Raw genomic sequence first — 18869 nt, 5'->3', positions numbered from 1 at the left:
TGATAAATTCAGTAATTTTATAGAAAAATGAGTACAGCATAAAATACCATTTGCACCAACAAATGTTTTCATATTGCACAGGCTCATTAAAACTCAGGTCATGTCACTAAATGCTCAAAAAAGCATTATTTCTAAGTCTATGCAAAAAAAGTTTGTTTGAACACCACCTTAAATATCAATATAGTCAAAGAAAATTACATATTTGGCATAAAATAAATTAGAAATGCTGCATAGCAAATTCTTGTAAGTAACTGTCCTGGAAACTGCAAAAACATCACATCAGAAGGTCTACCAAATATAAGTGTAAATGCAACATGTTTAGAACAAATGGACTAGAAAATGACGCCAACACTATAAACTGCTTCATGACAATATCACATCAATAGCTCTTACAGTTATACATGAAACATTACACTTATTACATTAACTTATTAGAAGACACTGTCATGACATTGTTTTCTATTTAAGTCATGTAATTTTGTACAAAATTCAGTAACTGTTCTCGATGAGCCGTGGGCACCTGAAATTTCATTTTCCACTTTGAAAGGATGATTGTACTCTTCTGTAGTTTTATACAAAACATGGAAAAACTTTAATCTGACCTGCACTCTCCTGTCCCTATCACACTGTTGAGATGACTCACAGTTGTCACTAAGATATTAGTTTCACCACATTTCACTAGCCCCACAAAATTTGCACCATCTTGTGCGTTTCACATATCTTCTCAACCCATAAGCCCACAACAAATTCTGGAATTTTTACTCTTGGGAATGGTGTCATCGTCCACCTGAAAAAGGTTCAGCAATTTAAGATTCTAGGATTTTTACAGTCCCATGCTGAGCAGGAGAAATTACTATAAGACTATAGCAATCTTATTAAATCCGCAGTGGTAACTGTTAAGTATGGAGTCAATAATGTGTATTTCTTTATGTTTTGTCTTCTTTGTCTATTCTTTAGACAGTGAATGTGGCAGCACATCACACTTCCAAGCAAGTACATACCCAAAGTATTTTAAATATCTGAGACAGGGAAAATTCATGAATACACCTAACCCAGACAAAAAATGATCAATAGTAAATAATTTATAGCTACCCAAGTGTGTGTGTGTGTGTGTGTGTGTGTGTGTGTGTGTGTGTGTGTGTGTGTGTGTGTGTGGTTTTTTAAGAACATGTGCAAGTGCACAAGTTGCATGCATACATGTGTCTTGGGAAGCAAGTAACAGACTACTGAGAATGGTAAAAAAAGCACAGAAATGAATAATTAGCCAAATATAATATACTGTATGACTCATTTAAAAGGATGAGGGATGTGTGTGTGTGTGTGCATTATATATTTGGATTAAACATGACACAATATTAATGCAAGTCAGGGTACCCAGCTACACAGCAACACGAGACCTAAACAAAAAACTGATTAACACAGAACACAAACATGATGCAAAGAATGTGAGTTAGGACCACCACTCACTCACCTGGTAAAGCTCATACTCACAGTTGGACACTGCCAACAAAATGCTTATGAGACGTACAAAGCTTTTGGAAGTAAAATTTATTTATATGCAGATGGCAGAGAAAGAGAAAATCAGAACAACGGTTATAATGATGTAACTGAGATGACTATTTCATCAACAACTATGGGTTGTAAGAGATGAAGAGTACATTCTGGGGAAAAAGGCACTGCATTTGGTAACAAAATTAAATTCCAGAACTGTTCAATAGTTCCTTCATGTTGTCTCTGCCAGTTTTCTACAACTTTTTCACACTCCCAAACATCATGCTTTTTGTTTGATGTAATTATGGGCACTGCCTCAGTTTTTTTTGGCTTTGAGTAATCTCTGCCTGTCTACAGAACTAGCCTCAGAAGACCTGACTCTTGTTGTTCCCTGTTGAGCTCAACATTATTTCACTTTTGACTTTAAACAGAAATTTTGCAAGAAATTTTTCAGTAACCTGTGGTGTTTATATGATGATATTATTACTATTTTAGTGTTTACTCAAATGCTATTGCACACTCACTGAACAATTATGATCACTTTATGACTTCATAGCAGGTATTTATATTGCCCGCAACTTATCTGATTGTGTACAAGTTCCTTAGCATGACTTGAATGCTATCTCCTCTATTTAACAGACAAAGAAAATTTCTCTATTCCCAGTACACAGACATCAGTATCAACAAAACTATCGTAAATATTAATCATGTTTATCAAAGTTGTAAAAGTAAATGTATACAAGGGAAGACCCAAACTGTGTGCTGACTATGCACAATGACAGATCATTTCAGGAAATCAGTTTGTGAAAATTTCACACCCATGAAGAAAATTCATTTCACCAGTTGGAGAGGTTGTGGTAAAGTGAGTAATGAAATATGGTCTGTTACTACTCACACGGTTAAGCTGCCTCCTAGTGAGTTGGCAAGTTGAATTATACAGCAAATCCAAAACAATTAACACTGAGTCAAAGAAAACAATTTTGTTGTTGGTGTCAATTATAAATGAGGACCAGGCAAAAGGATGAGGAAGCAGGCATGCACAATTTCGGTATGATGAAATGTATATCTCATTATTTATGTCAGGCCAATGTAAAATAAAAAGAAACAAAAGCAAATTTATGTATTATGACTTTATTTACATCAGTGTATCATCATTTTTGTCCCAGCTGTTTCAGGAAATCTGCTCCTGAGAAGACAGTCAAATAGCTCTAACTAAAAATCACTCACAGTCCTGAACCTTTTAGTTACATTAAAATGTCTGGTGAGCATTTCTTAATGCAACATATGATTATTTAGGTGGTACATTTACCACATCATCTCTTTATGATTCAAGAGATTTTGACAATTGTGCTTCTGTAGACATTATGTAGAAGAACATGAAAACTCAAATAGCTCCCATGAACTTCAAAGGAACATTCATAACAGACTTTATATGGGTATCTATACATGCATGCACAGGACACAAAAAGTTGATTAAAGCAAAAACATAGCACTGGAACATCTCAAACTTAATGGTTGTGGCATCTACTATTCATCATCATCCAAAAATTACCTTTTTAATAACAAAGTTTATGCTGTATTAATTCATCACAAAGTAGAATTTAAGTGATTGTGAAATGTTGTTATGAACTCCATGTTATACCATTCATGTTATCCTGCATGATGATATTACAAGAAGCGTGCTCAAATTTGAATGTAAAAATATAAATGTTAAAACAATTTTTACACATGCTCTGTGCAGTCAAATTTTAATGTTTCAAATATGCCACAGTTATTAAATAATCTACATGTTTTATTATCACAGTAACTGATATTACACTTCACGTTTTATCCCTTGATGCCAGATATCTCCTCAAATCTTACATCATCATGTACAAACGGCAAAAAATTAGCTGCACCTCTCTTTCTGCGGAATATCATCATCCTTTTATCACAACTGCATATTAAGTATCAGATTTCAAAAGTGTTCATAGCTGTTATGAAGAATTCTACAAATTTCTGCCCTTCACGGTAGGTTCCAATGACACCTTGAAGAAGGTGATACTTATAATGTATATGAAATACAAGGAAGTCTTAAGTACTCAACAAAATTTCATGATGGTACTTCATGAAATAAAATGTAAATGTAAGTACAACAACATCTTAAGTGCTGTATTATGGTAAGTGCATTTTGTACTTATGGTCAAAGGTTAAGACATTAAAAGTAAATCATCATGCTGAAACTGTTTTGTCTACAGCTACTTATTGGGATGGATCAAATTTTGGAGTCTGAAAAATCATGACAATTCATTTTAAGTCACTCAACTTTTCACAAAGAAATGTAACCAAGATGAAAAATTTGATGACAGAAAGAAAATGCTGTCAATTATTGACATTACAAAAGAAGAAACTGAACAAACACTACAATAGCAACAACACTTTTTCTTTCTTATTCTAAACAAGATCTGTTAGGCTGTACATGATTTTAATGGGAAAAATAGGATACCTTGTTTCTTTTCTGACTAAAACCAAGAGATATGGTAACAGCAAGGAGAAGTAACCCATAGTTCAAAAGCAACTAATTCACATGCATTAAATTACGCAATGTAGAAGAAAAATTTTATGTTCAGAAAATATTCAGAGAGTGAAGATCAAAGAACACTCTTCGCTGTACAAGACTGCCACTTCATAAGAAAGTCTTTCTATTGTTGATAAGACAGATTTTATAAGTGATTTCATTGCATCCATTAAGTTAACACAATACACTGGCAATATCAAAATTAAATACATCGTAAGTACATATTACAATACAACAATGTCACAAATCAAATAAGTAAAAATGACAAAAATCGCTATTCTGAAAACTGATTCAAATTACACACTTTTTTAAAAAAATCATTTAGAATTTAGTCTTTTCCCACCTGTGAAAAATGGAATGATCAAAGTTCAGGAAACAATTTCTGTCCCCAATGACACCTTAAAAATTTGATAACAACAGTATAGAACAAACTGACAGATACATGACAATAACCACTGTAGTATGAAGTTCCAAGCATAAAAAAGGCAAATGCAGCTCTCAGAAGAAGCCAAATGGTATGATAATGACACAGAAGTCCAAGCAAAGCATACATAAAGGGTTCCAAAACAGTGAAAAGTTCTGATTTTATTGTTAAGTTAATGAAAAGTTCTGATTTTATTGTTAAGTTAATAAACATTTCTGACTTGTGTTCATTGATGATGGAAATCTCACAATATTAAGTTCAACTACAACAGCTGTCTGTGAATCTGTCCTGTGAACTATAATGGGTAACAAGATGAGGAAATGTGTAGATAAATAATACACAATTTCCAAAAAAGGCCGAAGTATTATGGTTTCTGGCAATTGTTCACATTATCTTGAATCCCTCATACACAACCCAACAAAAGGCTGATGATATGAAAAATAAATTACACTCTATGATGATACACACACAAGAACAAAATTCTGTTGTGCAAAATTGATGATAAAAATTTAGTTCCAGGAGACTCTCGTTAAAATGACTTAAAATGAGACAGAGTACACATATATTGTGTAGAAAACTGCTACATACTAAAGTAATCATTTCTTCAATTTTTGTTGTATGAGTTGTAACTCAATAGGCCTATTTCAGAAAAAAAAAAAAAACCAACTTCTTGAAAGATGGAATGTACCAAATCAAACTGCCACTTTAAGTAACATGGTAGAACACACACACACACACACACACACACACACACACACACACACACACACACCTTGAAATGATTTCAAAGTCATCAAATGAAGTCATAGTACATCGACTTTTAAAAAAGATTACTTTCAATGTAAAATGCAAATAATATTCTATCCAATGGCACACACCTACAAATGTATGATAAGTGTGAAACAATGAACGGATGGATGAACAACAAATGTCTAATCAAAATATGCAAGGTCTGTCCCCTATAAAAATGAGGAGTAAGTACGACTTTATCACAAAGTTTTCATAAATCATCTCCAATTACAACAATCACCGTTTCACTGAATCTGCCTAATGCAAACTGACAAGAATATACTAAAGAAAAGCATACAAAATACCCTCAGTTTATGACAGGTAAAAATTTAAATGACCTCGCACATGAAATCACTTACTTTCGAAAGTATCTGGCCAACAAACTCATAAAATATAAATCACAGTTCTTCATGTACAAGTTAGTAAAGCTGTTTTGCTATACTTCCTGAAGCTATACCGACTGTCTATCAACCACAAAAAGACATACATGCCTGAAAATAAGTCGAAGACAGGCACAATGTTATAATATATACAACAGAATTGACGAGATTATAACTGAGCTGTACTATAATTTCACCAGTAACTGCCCATCTCTTTGTACACATACATGCAGCAATATTTCTTTCTTGCACATAGTGCTACATTACAGAAGAATAATTTCAGTCCACCCAATGACATCAGTTTTGGGGATTCTGCAGCTTAATCATGTGCAGGCACACTGTGGATGAGCTACATCACGTCCACAAAGAATTCACAAGGGTTGCCCATAGCGATACGAAAAGACTGCCTACTACCAGAGAGGTCCTGAGCGTGCTGGAGGGGATGACGATGTTGGGAAGGTGGTGGTCCTGCTGTGGAAGCCGTGGCCACAGAGCGCTCTGAGCCACTGGAACGTGAGCGAGACCCTCCGGATCGACGACCTTTACCACCGCCGCCCTCGCCCTCGCTGCCGCCAGAGCTGCCCGCTGACTTTCCAGTTCCCCCGACGCCACTGCTGCCTCCTCCCCCACCTCCTCCTCCTCCTCCTCCTCCTCCCCCTACAGCTGCTTCACCTCCACTGCCTTCCTTGCATGCAGCTTCCGAATCGTTGCTGCTACCACCTATGGACATAGAATGGAATTTACTAAGGTTATTATAATAAAAGTGAAAAGTAATGAATATTGTGCCATTTTAATAATAAGGAAATAAGGTTTGCTAGTGACCACACCAAAATAAGGATTGTCAGTCTATGTTAGTTTTTTCCTATTACCCCACTGTTGCATACACCTCCACAGAGCACACAGTAGGAATCTCATCTTTTTTCCAAAACGGGCATCAATAAATGCAGTAACGGTTAACAGATGTTTGTGATTATGAAAAATAGCAAACACTTTGAATTTCACAATTGAGGGTAATAGTAATTTTGATCATGTAAAACAGGTGATAAGATTCCGAGTTTATCCTTTAATATTAAGTGTAACGCAGAGAGCAAAGAGGAAATGAATAAAATTTTCAGATCATCATCATCTTTCTCCTCCATTTCTATCGTGAAGTATTTGATCGATTCTCACAATCATTCTGGAGATTTTGAAACTGTACCATCTGAACATCATCATTAAGAATAACACATCAACTGAAGAAACAATGTTTAAGTAAATTTTGGGGAATACATTTGACACACAGAACTACTGTTACATATTAAGTATTAAGTAATATGAAATTCATTGAATAAAAAATATTAGGACTATCAGGACGAGTAAAGAATACAATGTTAATGACCAAAATACTGCTCTTACGTAAAAAGCTGTAAATCCTTTGCTCAGTTTACCTGCTTCTAATGACCTCGTAACCAACAGGATGTTACACCCTTTTCTTAATTTACTCAAAAGAATATGGCAAATCATCTGATACCTCTGAAAACATAAAACCAAATTATTTTCTTTACAGCTTTCAGGGGGAGACGCAGTGAGTGCAGATTCGTATGGTAATAGCAGCAAGAATAACGGGTCAGTGTTTCTCATTAATTTTAACAGAAGTAGTAACAAAGGTTTGAAGTTTCATGTAATTTAAGTTAATACTACTTCACACAGTAAAAGTCACGAGAGATAATTGTAACTGGTCAGAAATAGCTTCATTATTTGTTTTCACCCAACAGATTCAAAAACATGGACAAATGTTGGCAAACAACTAATTTGGACATATTCGTGCTAGTTTCATCTGACTCAGGATTGAAGTGTTGGGAGGCAAAAAGAAGAATGTGTGTACATAATTTTTATTTTTTTAAAAGCTCTTTATATGTACTGAAGGAACTGGGGAATCTCTCTCTCTCTCTCTCTCTCTCTCTCTCTCTCTCTCTCTCTCTCTCTCTATTTCTTAATTGTTTCTGTAAATTCTGTAACATTTAGTATTCAGTAAAGCTGAGTGTTGGTGAAAAGACTTAATGAATTCTGCATGGACAACAGCTTAGTATCTACAGAATGAGTTTTACACTGGGGTAATAACAGAAAAATTGAGATTTTATCTGTAGTATTTTGATTAGCTGTGGCCACCACTAAACCACCTTTATTGGAGTCAAAATTAAGCCTAAGAAAAGTAGAACCACAAAAACTAAAAAATAAATTAGAAAAATTGCCAGTTTCCATTTGCCCATGGTTTTGTAACTTTAATGGAGCATAACTACACTAATGCTCCTTCACATATCTGAAACAGTATATCAATATTTTGCCAAGTTCCTTAACAACTTAATGGAAAATGTTACCGTATAATCAGTTACACCATCGTAACTGCAGTTATTTTCAGATGTCTTCAGAAACCAAAATGTGAATATGAAGTTCTGACCAGCAACTACTGAAATATTTTTGAAACTGTAACATCACATCAAGATCATTATACTCAACCACAAAGAATCCAGTAGGAAACCATTTACATTCTCTTTAAAGAAAGCATCCCACTACCATTCAATTGAATAGTTCACAGAAACTACTTATATCTATGGCCAGATAGGGGAGGAGCGAGGGGAGGAGCGCATGTGGATGAGCATTTTCATGTTGCAAGATTAAGGGTGGCAGGCTACCTCTTACCATGACAAACTCTATGTTAGAGGTGTTTTACAGTCTCAATGTACTGAGGAGAATTTGCCAGTGCCCTTCGTACCAGATAATCAGTCACATAAAATAAGTGAGCATCCCAAAACACAGTGAAAGAATTTATTGTGGACAGCTGTATTTTGAACTTCTTTGCCTGACAAGAAGAGCCCAGTCTTTTTTCTTCTGGGTCACAATTTGGACCCATGACTTGTCCCCCGTCACAATATTTAAAAATAGGAGAGTCTTGTGCTTCACCATGGTAGTGCTACATAAGTTGCTCAGAGCATTACAATTGACAACAGTTGTTTCTGCCTTTGAGACAGTGTGGCACCCACTGTACCCAGATTTCATGGAATCCTAATTGTTCAACAATGAAGTCGAAACATTCCTTGGCTATTGTAATATGGTTTGTGATACTGAGTGATTCACCGGTCATTTTGAATCAAATCATCAACAAATTTTCAATGTTTATCGCCTGTGGTAACAATTGGACGTACACTGCACATTTCAACAACAATTATGCCTTTTCCAAGGCAACCACAAAATTTCATTACCCACTGATTTACAGTACATACATCAATGGCACTGTCGCCATGAACACCCTTTAACTGAAGATGACTAACTAGGAGTAACTTTTGCAACAGTTAAATATTCAGTAACATAATGCTGTTTAAATAGACATAGCACTTGAAGACATCTCCATACTTACGATACTCTAAGTACACTGGACGAACGCAACACATTCAAACTGTGCATGCATACAGAGGACAAAGTTACATTCCACCTGGTGTGTTTCTCAGTCCTTTAAGCCAGTTTCCTCAAGCATAAGTGCTTTACTTTTCAGCCTACCCTCATAAAACCCCAACTGGATACTTCTCGAACAGTGGTAAATCTTTCCTTTTATTCCTTTAGCAACTCGGCCACGGAAACACTGGCAAGAGAATTAGACTTCACTACCCACATCCCTACCGAAGAAATTATTGAGTCCATGGAAGCAGCACTCCATCACACATCTGCGATTGACGTAGAGGAGTGTAGACAGGAAACTGTACAGATTTTACCACTTGGCACACCACCGAAGCACAACCTTGCCTGTGAGAAAAGGAACATCTTCACAGAACTTATGTGAACAAGGAAATTGTGATACTGCAAGCAGATAAAGGCAAGGCTATTGTCATTCTGAACAGCACACAATACCAAGACAAGATGAAAAAGGCTTGTTAAATCATGACACACACGTCACATGGCGAGTCAGAGCTACACAGGACTATATGAGCAGCCTGCACAAGAAGATTCATTTTGTGCTTGAGGCAGAGAAACAGGATGCAATTCCATTCATAGATGTGGAAGTTAGGAACATCCAGGGCATAAAGTACACCTGAAGCCAACACACACACACACACACACACACACACACACACACACACACACACACACAAAGTTATTATTAACATGCTGAATCAAACCACCACACAGCACAGAAGAATTCAGCCATCAGCTCGCTGACTAAATGCACATTGTGCCCAAATGATGCAATATAACATCTGAACTTAAAATGTTGTGAACAACGTTCTTGATGAATGGTTATAACTCACACTGATAAGCAGAGCCAGAAGGCAGCTAGGATGCAGATAAATAGCAGCCAGCAGTGTGCTTACTTTATATGACGGATGCAGTACCCGTAAGATCCAGGATATGTTAGGGTCCACCAAAGACAAGGTAAATGCTCTACACACTGCACTGTGAATGTGGAGAAGTAGATACAAGTGAAACCGGCACGCCAGTAGCGATATGCATTCAGAAGTTTGAGGGCTACATTCAACTTTGGCAGCACCACCAATCACCAACAGCTGAATACCAGAATGATTACTGCACAAAAATAAAATTTGGTGAGACTTGCATACTTGGTGAGCACCAAGAAGTGGTGAAGTACAAGATCAAGGAGGCCAGGAGGCCACTGAAATATTAAAAAAATCCTAACAACATGAATACATAACATGGCTATAGGCTCGTGCAACCTGGCTGCCACCCATCAGAGTCTAACAGGCCATTTTAACAGCTTGAGATGGGAGTCACAATAGTCAGAAATTGCCATGGAGCAGTTGATGTCCCACATGAGGAGCATACAACCCATTGGCCTTGATAGTTGCCAAATGACAAGAATGATTCCCTTCCACCACAGAAAACCAATTAAATAAAAGTTTCCTCACTCCTTCCCCTACAGTAAACCGAAATATCAACAGTTTTTAAATTATGACAATGTCATGTCCAGTAGAGCACCATGGCAAAATGTAAGTGCAGCACTAAACGGGCATCAAATGAAAAAGTATCTTCTACTTAGCAAGAACTTATGAATCTTCACACCTGCAAAGTGCCCCTTGAAGTACACAAGAAATATGTTTATAGAGCATTAGACTGAAATGTTTTACTTTGGGACAACATACCTTATTTCAGTGTTTTAATGCAATACACACAAAAATGGCATAATTCAACAAAAGAAATCAAGATGATTCAAGAAGTCTGAAGCTGATTCAGAGGTGCACGGGGAATTTTTTTTGCCTTTGTTGCAAACCACAAAATGTGAGAAAGATTAGAAATACATTGCTAGTAGGAGGCCCTATTAATTAATGTCTGCAGCCACATTGTGATAAGACAACATTCCTCACATAGTTCTGTAAATGAATGCACAATCATGCCATGAGGTATTTTGTCTGCTTAGTGGATTTCAGAAAATTAAGCTGGTTATGGCAAGTATTAAACCTACAACCACGAAATCATTTCTTCTCTTAGGTAGCATAATGAGCATCCCTCATTACAATGTATAAAATATGCAATCCTGGTTGATCATAAGACAGTTTCTTAATGATGATTTAATGTTCCACTTATGGAAAAGTAATTAGAGATTAACTCAATGCATGGCACGGACAAGGTCGGTGAAGATTATTGGCTCTGTTCTTTTAACATGAAACATTCCAGAATTTACCTGAAAAAATTTAAGGTAATTACAAATGATAAATCTGGCTGCTTGGATGGAAATCTGAACCTTACTTGTCCTGAATGCAAGTGTCATTTACCCACTACACAATTTTCCTCAGTCAACACTTGTTACAGCTATATAGTGCATATACTATAGCATACACATGTACATGCGCAGATGACTAACAGGAACATAAAAATACAAAAAAGCCCCCCCCCCCACCACACACACACGCACACACACACACACACACACACACACACACAGTCCTCTTACCACACTTGCTATTAATCTATCCATGCGAGTAGTGAGCTTTAATTATGTACAGCCTCTTTCCCACATTTTTCTAACCAGTATTCAGTATATACAACCAGCTGATTATCTGCTTCTCTGAAATTCACGTCACTCGTCACTGAATTACATGAGAGAGAGAGAGAGAGAGAGAGAGAGAGAGAGAGAGAGAGAGAGAGAGAGAGATTATTGTTCTCACTATTGGGCTGTGAATTTAGTTCAGTACATAATCTAAAAAGCAACTGTTGTACATACCCTATTTTCTTAGGAACCAAATTTGTGCCAATGGTCTTGTATACACTTGTTTTGTACTAGAGATAAAACTAATTTGGACTTACCTGAGCCACTGTGTACACTGTCTTCTCTCGTGTATCCATACACAGATGGTTCATTGGTATAGTTGAAGGGCATAGGTGCATATCCAGAGGCAGTGTGCGGGAGGTAAGTACCCGAATAAGGCATATGGGAGCCACCCCATGAAGCAGGCATTGTATTTGGAGGTGGAAGTGGACCAACAGTATCATGGTCCAAGGATACGCAGTCTTCATGTATTTTCAATGACGACATGGCTGTTGGAAGCAGGAAAGAATAATTATGATTACTTATAAGGCACAAATTAATTAAATCATATACAATGAGATCTGGGGGCAATCATACTGCAGATGTGAGTCAATATATTCAGTAATCTACTGTCTACATTTTTAATGCTCTACTTTAAAACTTCCATTGCCACGTGACTTTTGCTGTTTCTCACAGGAGCTCTACACCAATTTCAAGGTGATAGCACTAAGATGACATGAAAATACAAGAGAAGGCTTTCACAGGTAAGTGTTACATTCAGAAGGAAAATCTGTTGTTCTTTAATTTTTACAACCAAACTATGAAAGAGAAACACAAACTACTCAAGTGTAAGACTTCGTGAAAATTTATTTATTACATGCTCAATATAATAAATGTTTTAAGGTTTCTACATGAGCAACATTGTAGTACTGTGAGAAAAATAGATTTGGGGAGTCAAATATTTTGATATGTTGTAAGTGGTTGACTGTGAACAGCCAGTGGGTGGTAAAGTGAGAGATGATGCACAAAGTCTCAAATATTTCAAGGTGAAAATTAATCTTATGATACCACACATTAAAGGTGTATAAATATGATTAATAATGACATGGAAAATCTAAATTCCACATTAAACTTAAGTCTTTATCCTATGTATTATCTCAAATGGTAAGGAGAAATGTATGCAGCACATGAATTATATTCTCGAAGTAAAATTTGATCTTTCGGAACATGAAGATAAAAGCAACTTCCTCACATGTATTGCACAACAAACATTAATTTTCACATAACTCATGAGAACAACAACAAAATAATGTTGATGGAGAAGTGGTGGTTAACTAAATTTCAAGGCTATCAGGAATACCAACCTGTACAGACATCACCAAAAACATAGTAACATTGTTCTGAAAACGTAATCTTGTTAACAGTATGCCTTATGTATCCAGCTTTGAGCATTTGAGATGCATATTTACGAGCATCTCGTCTATCAATGAAACCCTCTACATGACTATGAAGCCAATCAACGACGTCACAACCTGAAACAAAAAATGTTTTCCTTACATTTGCAGTAAACAGATTTTATTGATTATGACAACATACAAATGAACACCAAATTCATAATTCCAATAATTGTTTCTCTCATGAATCCTGAAAAACTTTCTAATTAAATCTGTCTATTTTAGGAGCTGTTTGTAAATGTCACTACAGCAACTGGAAAATAATCCCCATTGAGTTCAAGGAATTTGGTGTAATGGGACATTATATCTTCTTTCAAAAAATTGTTTCCAATTTTGCTTCATATTCATTCATACCACATATGAGGTTTCGTTTGGCAGAATTTGCTTCCACACAGCCTGTTTCTAATAGTTAGGCTACTAAAAACGGTGAAATGGTACAAACGTGAGGAATAGAGTGAGTAGGGCACTAATATAAAAGTCTGCTTCATGCAATTTTTTGACATCAGAGCAACCAATGTGTAAGCAAATACATTACCTTGCTGCTGGAGCATCAGTGAATCATTGTGATATCTTGTGAGTTTCAAACACGCAGTTGCCTTAACCTTGCACATCTCACTCAATGACATACCAGATGTGTTCAATAGGACTGCAATTAGGCAAAACACACACACACACACACACACACACACACACACACACAATTTTCATACTTTGAGCGCCCAGTGGCAATGTTCTTGTGACCATGTTAATCCGTGTGCCATTTGATCATGATAGTGAATGCCAACCTATTGCTGACCCTTTAGGGCCCAGCAGAAGACTCTGCCAGTGGCAGTTTTCCCCAAATTGAGGTTTTTGTGGTGCACTCTTGACATATCATCTGAAAACCACAGTGTCTCCTCAGCTTCAAACTGAGTGTCTCCTGCGTTGGGCACTTACGGCCTGAATGTGAACACATACATTGATATCGTATATCTTGACATCCCTATGAGCAACTGTGTCATATAGACAGCCAGTACAAGAGCTGATGTTATGCCAGAATGTGACATTCCATTCTTAGTGATGATTGGAAGTCCACCTTCCTCTCCCTCAAAAGACCATTGCCCCCCCCCCCCCCCCCAAAAAAAAATTCCATCTCTAATTCAGTTATGATGGCACATCCCACACTATATGAATTTATATATGAGGTTCATTCAAATGAAACCTGGTCAGAGCATCTACCTCTGACTTACACGTAAGGTGGACCACTGTGGCTATGGTGGCACTATCTATTGGTACAGAGACTGATGCATGCGCACTGTTTGATTTTGCATAGCGCCAGTGTGGTTTCACGCCGAAGTGTAGGTAGTCACACAAGTTATCGTCCAGTATCGAACATGTAGGCGCGTACGCAGGAACAACGAGGAGTGATTCGATTTTTGGCGGCCGAGGGAGTTGGAGGCCTTGAAATGTATCGACGGATGAAGGCTGTGTATCGAGAGTACAGTCCGATTCGTTCAAGTGTTGTGGAATGTTGCAAACGATTCCTTGAGGGGTGAGAGTCACTGGAAGACGATGATGGTCTTGGACAGGTGCATCGTGTCATCACACACGAAATGGTTGCGGAAGTGAATGCTTTAGTCTTTGACAACCGCAGAATCACCATGGATGAGATCCATCGGTTACTGGGTATAAGCGTGAGCACCCCCACACCATAATGCATCAACACTTGAAGTTTTGAAAAATCTGTGCGCAGTGTGTTTCCCACCAACTGACCGCCGAACAGTGCAATACTCGAATGGCGCTGTATTTGAGTCATCTGCAACATTATCAGGAGGAGGAATACAGCTTTCTGTCGGATTCTGTTGCAGGTGACGAAACATGGTGTCCCAATTTTGAACCGGAAAGCAAGTGTCCCAAGCAAGCAGAGGAAACATGCAACTTCACCACCCGCAAAGAAATCAAAGGCCGTGCACACCAGTTCTGGTAAGGTAATGATGTACTCCTTTTTTGACCATAAGGGCCCACTGCTTGTCGAGTTTCTGGAAAGGGGAACCACCATCAATGCCCAGTGTTATCAAGCCAGTTTACAGAACCTTAGACAAGCCATCAAGTCAAAACGCCAAGGCATGTTGACCAATGGCATTATCCTCCTGCATATTAATGCCCGCCCACACACGGCCAATGCTGTGAAGACGACAGTGCAGCAGTTTCAGTAGGAAGCTGCTGGAACATCCACTGTACAGACCTGACATTTCACCGAGTGACTTTCATGTGTTTGGGCCTCTAAAACAAGCTATTCATGGACATCGATTCGCAATGGATGATGAAGTGTGTGACTGGGTCCAGGCCTGGATCCGACGGCAGCCTACTAGCTTCCTCAAGGATGGAATCAACTGGCTAGTGTCACATTGGGATAAATGTGCCAACAGTTTTCGCAGCTATTTTTGAGAATGTGTATAGTGAATAACTACATTTTTGAGTTAATAAAATCGTTACCGTTACTTTACACTAGTGACCAGGTTTAATTTGAATGCCCCTAGTAAGACACTGACTGACTGGGTGACAAGGTTCACAAACATGACAGTCATTAGACTGATGAAATGTACAGCTGTAGTCTGGGGATATAAAGCACTAACACATCTGTGATTAATTTGAGGAACTATAATTGCACCATATGTATGAAGACAATCTTTCAAAAACAGCACTTCCAATATATTTTCTGACCACATGTCACCAGTCAAGCTGAAACATTTCATACAACATGAAGCTGTTGGAGCCTTGAGATGAAGCACAAATATTGGTAACATCTGTAGAGAGAGATTACCAAAGAGACACAACACTGTGACAACAGACACAACACTGTGACAACAGTGAAGCTAACTGAACAACCCTGTCAAAACCAGGATACAGGTAATGTGTCAAATAACTAGACAATGTTCAGTTGTTCATTTCTAGCAGTTACAAGAAGAAGTGAAATTACCACCAGTAATGTCAGCATAAGAAGATATAGTCTGGGAAATGCACTTGAAGATCAGTCTTTGTGTAGTTTAATACACACTTCACTATAAATAAAACAAATCCAACACAGAAAAATTCCAAAATCAGTTAGAGACATGTGTAACCCACAGAGAACAGAATTAAGAGAAAAACTTTCTAGAAAAAGTTCATATAAAAACAAATTACATGTAACATATCCTTAATTTTATATTCAAATTTGAAATAAGTGAAATAAACTGTGTGTTATGTGGATCAGATATGTAAACTCAGACTCACGGATCAGGTACTTTACAACCTAACCCACCCAGTCTGTTTAATATATAGTGAAGTTGCTGGATGATCGTAAGTTTATTATGAAATTATTACCAAGGCACTGCCTTGCTAACTTAGCTTTCTCCTGAATTAGTTTACTATCCGCTCATTATATAGGTCCCACTTTGCAAAAAGACTACCCATTTTAAAAGCATACCAAGTTTGTTTCATAGAGTACTTTGCAACTTTTACTTAGCAGACAGACAGCTCCTATTATAATTTGAATTGCTCACATGAAGTTACAGGCATTTCTGTCTGTAATTCACATTTTCTAACGTGAAAGCACACTTCACTTAAAATTTATAGAAAAAAAAATTATTGGAGTAATGCATATTGCAACTATCAAAAACTGAATCATTTACTTTATAATACTCATACAAAAAAAGAGAATTTAGTGTACATTCCATCCAACAACTAAGTTTTCTGTCACAACAAAAAAACCTACAAATTTATGCTCCTGACATTTCAGAAATGTTACGAAGTATGATGATGGAAGCCACTGTCGGGCTTCTCCATCATCACAAAATTCTTGGAATATCATATGACTTAAGGTATATGCCATGGAGAACTTGGACGGAAAAAGCTTTATTACACAAGTGAACAAATACAGAAATGTACACAAAACACAACACAGTTACAGAAGGTATGTTACAATGTATACACTAATCTTCAAGAAGGAAGGAAGATTAGGGTTTAATGTCCCATTGACATTGATGTCATTACAGATGGACCAATCTTCAATCTATTTTTGAGATGTGTGTGTGCATTTATACTCTGAGCAATTTCTCAAAGAGAAATTCAGCAATTGTGCAGGTTACAAAACTTTAACCAACTCTCTGGCTTTCCAGACCATGGCAGAACGACTTCCTGAAACATGGTGGCTAATACACTGTTTGACAATTTCTGAAAGAGTAACTTACGCTTACTCTGGAACAATTGCCAATTTCTACAGAACAACCAATAATTGCTAAATACCTGACCAATGACAGTAAAAGGAACTGCAGAGGGTGGGACATGGTAACTGCAGCAAAGACTGTACACAGACACATTGCACGCATTCGCAGGTCAAGCAGTACGGTGTTTGATGAAGGTTGTTGTGGGACCGAATAGTTTGACATCATTTGATTGCTTACAATTGTGGGATGAGCAGTTGGACAGTCTGCAGCCAGCCAAAGTGTCACTACTGTGGCCATGGTAATGAGTGTATCCAATGTCTTCTCACAATTAAAAACAGCTGCTGAAGGTGGAAATGCTATTAGAAAGCATGTTGGTGGTTGCAGATGGACCACTACATCATCAGACAATCGATATGTAGCCCTAGTGGCAAAAAGGAACAGACATTTCACTCCTATGCAGATAGGTGCAGACCTTGCAGCTGCTACTGGTACATATGTCTCTGCCAGAACCATTTCATAGTGATTAAATCAGACTGGTTTGTATGCTCAGAAGCCTGATAAATGCATCCCACTTCAACCACACCATCATGAAAGAGTTTGTTGGTGAAGGGAACATGTTGTTCGGGGGTCAGCAACAATGGTCCAGAGTAATGTTCTCCAACGAATCCTACTTCACTGTGGCAAGTGATTCTAGCCACCAGTTAGTGTGGGGAGAGAAGGGAAGCTGTTACAGACCACAGAACATTATTGAACCTCATCACTACGGCCTAGGCCTTAAAGTGTGGTTACAGGCTTTATGCACAATGGCCAAATGCTGATGCGTATCTTTACACGAGATACCATTATAGCACAGCACTATTGCAGGGATTGTGTCCGTCTATTTAGGGGTGTGGCAGGTAGTGACTTTCTGCTTATAGATGGCAATGCCCACCCAAACAGGACCACTGAGGTGTTGAACACATAGGAAAGTAAAGAAATTCAACATAAGGAATGGCCTCCATACTCCCTGGACCTAAATGCTATAGAGCACAGGTGTGAAGCTCTTGTCAAACATGTTTCTTAATGAACATCTACTCCCTGAACAGTGCGAGAACTGAAAACTGCCTTACAAGAGAAGTGGGACAATATCACCCGAGAGCTCCTCACCAATTTAGTAGCCAGCATGAATAACAGGTGCAAAATGTGCATTAGTGCCAGAGGAGGGTACATTCGTTATTGAGTATCCAATATCAGTGGTGCACATTATACATGAAAATATAATAGAGGGAAACATTCCACGTGGGAAAAATATATCTAAAAACAAAGATGCTGTAACTTACCAAACGAAAGCGTTGATAGAGACACTAACAAACACAAACACACACACAAATTTCATTGTGCATTATCTCCTACAATACTAGGATCTATCACATAATTCTTAGTTTTTTGCTGCCAATTATGCATTTTCTGTGAAGGAACATCTTCAGTTTCAGCATCTTAATCAGAGGTAGACTAAAAGCCCATATTTCAAACCCCTCATATTTCTCTTGGATGAAACGTCCTGTGCATATTCTTGTACTACGAATTTAATTTATCAG

General features: G+C 37.5%; 1 protein-coding gene across 2 annotated transcripts in view; it reads right to left on the bottom strand.

Moving 5' to 3' along the window:
- Positions 1 to 371: 371 nt before the first annotated feature.
- The window catches only part of LOC126248605 (segment polarity protein dishevelled homolog DVL-3), a 130338-nt gene continuing 111840 nt past the window's right edge, over positions 372 to 18869 (bottom strand). The window contains exons 12-15 of one of the 2 annotated variants that reach the window (XM_049949743.1): positions 13019 to 13186; positions 11933 to 12163; positions 6056 to 6361; positions 372 to 787 (exon numbers count right to left, since the gene is read on the bottom strand). In XM_049949743.1, the coding sequence (XP_049805700.1) occupies positions 777 to 787; positions 6056 to 6361; positions 11933 to 12163; positions 13019 to 13186 (716 nt within the window). In that variant the 3' untranslated portion in view covers positions 372 to 776. Of the gene's footprint in view, positions 788 to 2594; positions 6362 to 11932; positions 12164 to 13018; positions 13187 to 18869 lie in introns of those variants that run through there. The other variant, XM_049949742.1, reaches the window with a different exon arrangement.

This window comes from Schistocerca nitens, chromosome 3 (assembly GCF_023898315.1).
Source record: "Schistocerca nitens isolate TAMUIC-IGC-003100 chromosome 3, iqSchNite1.1, whole genome shotgun sequence".
NCBI classification, from domain to species: Eukaryota; Metazoa; Arthropoda; class Insecta; order Orthoptera; family Acrididae; genus Schistocerca; species Schistocerca nitens.
This window is presented reverse-complemented; position numbering and strand designations above follow the sequence as displayed.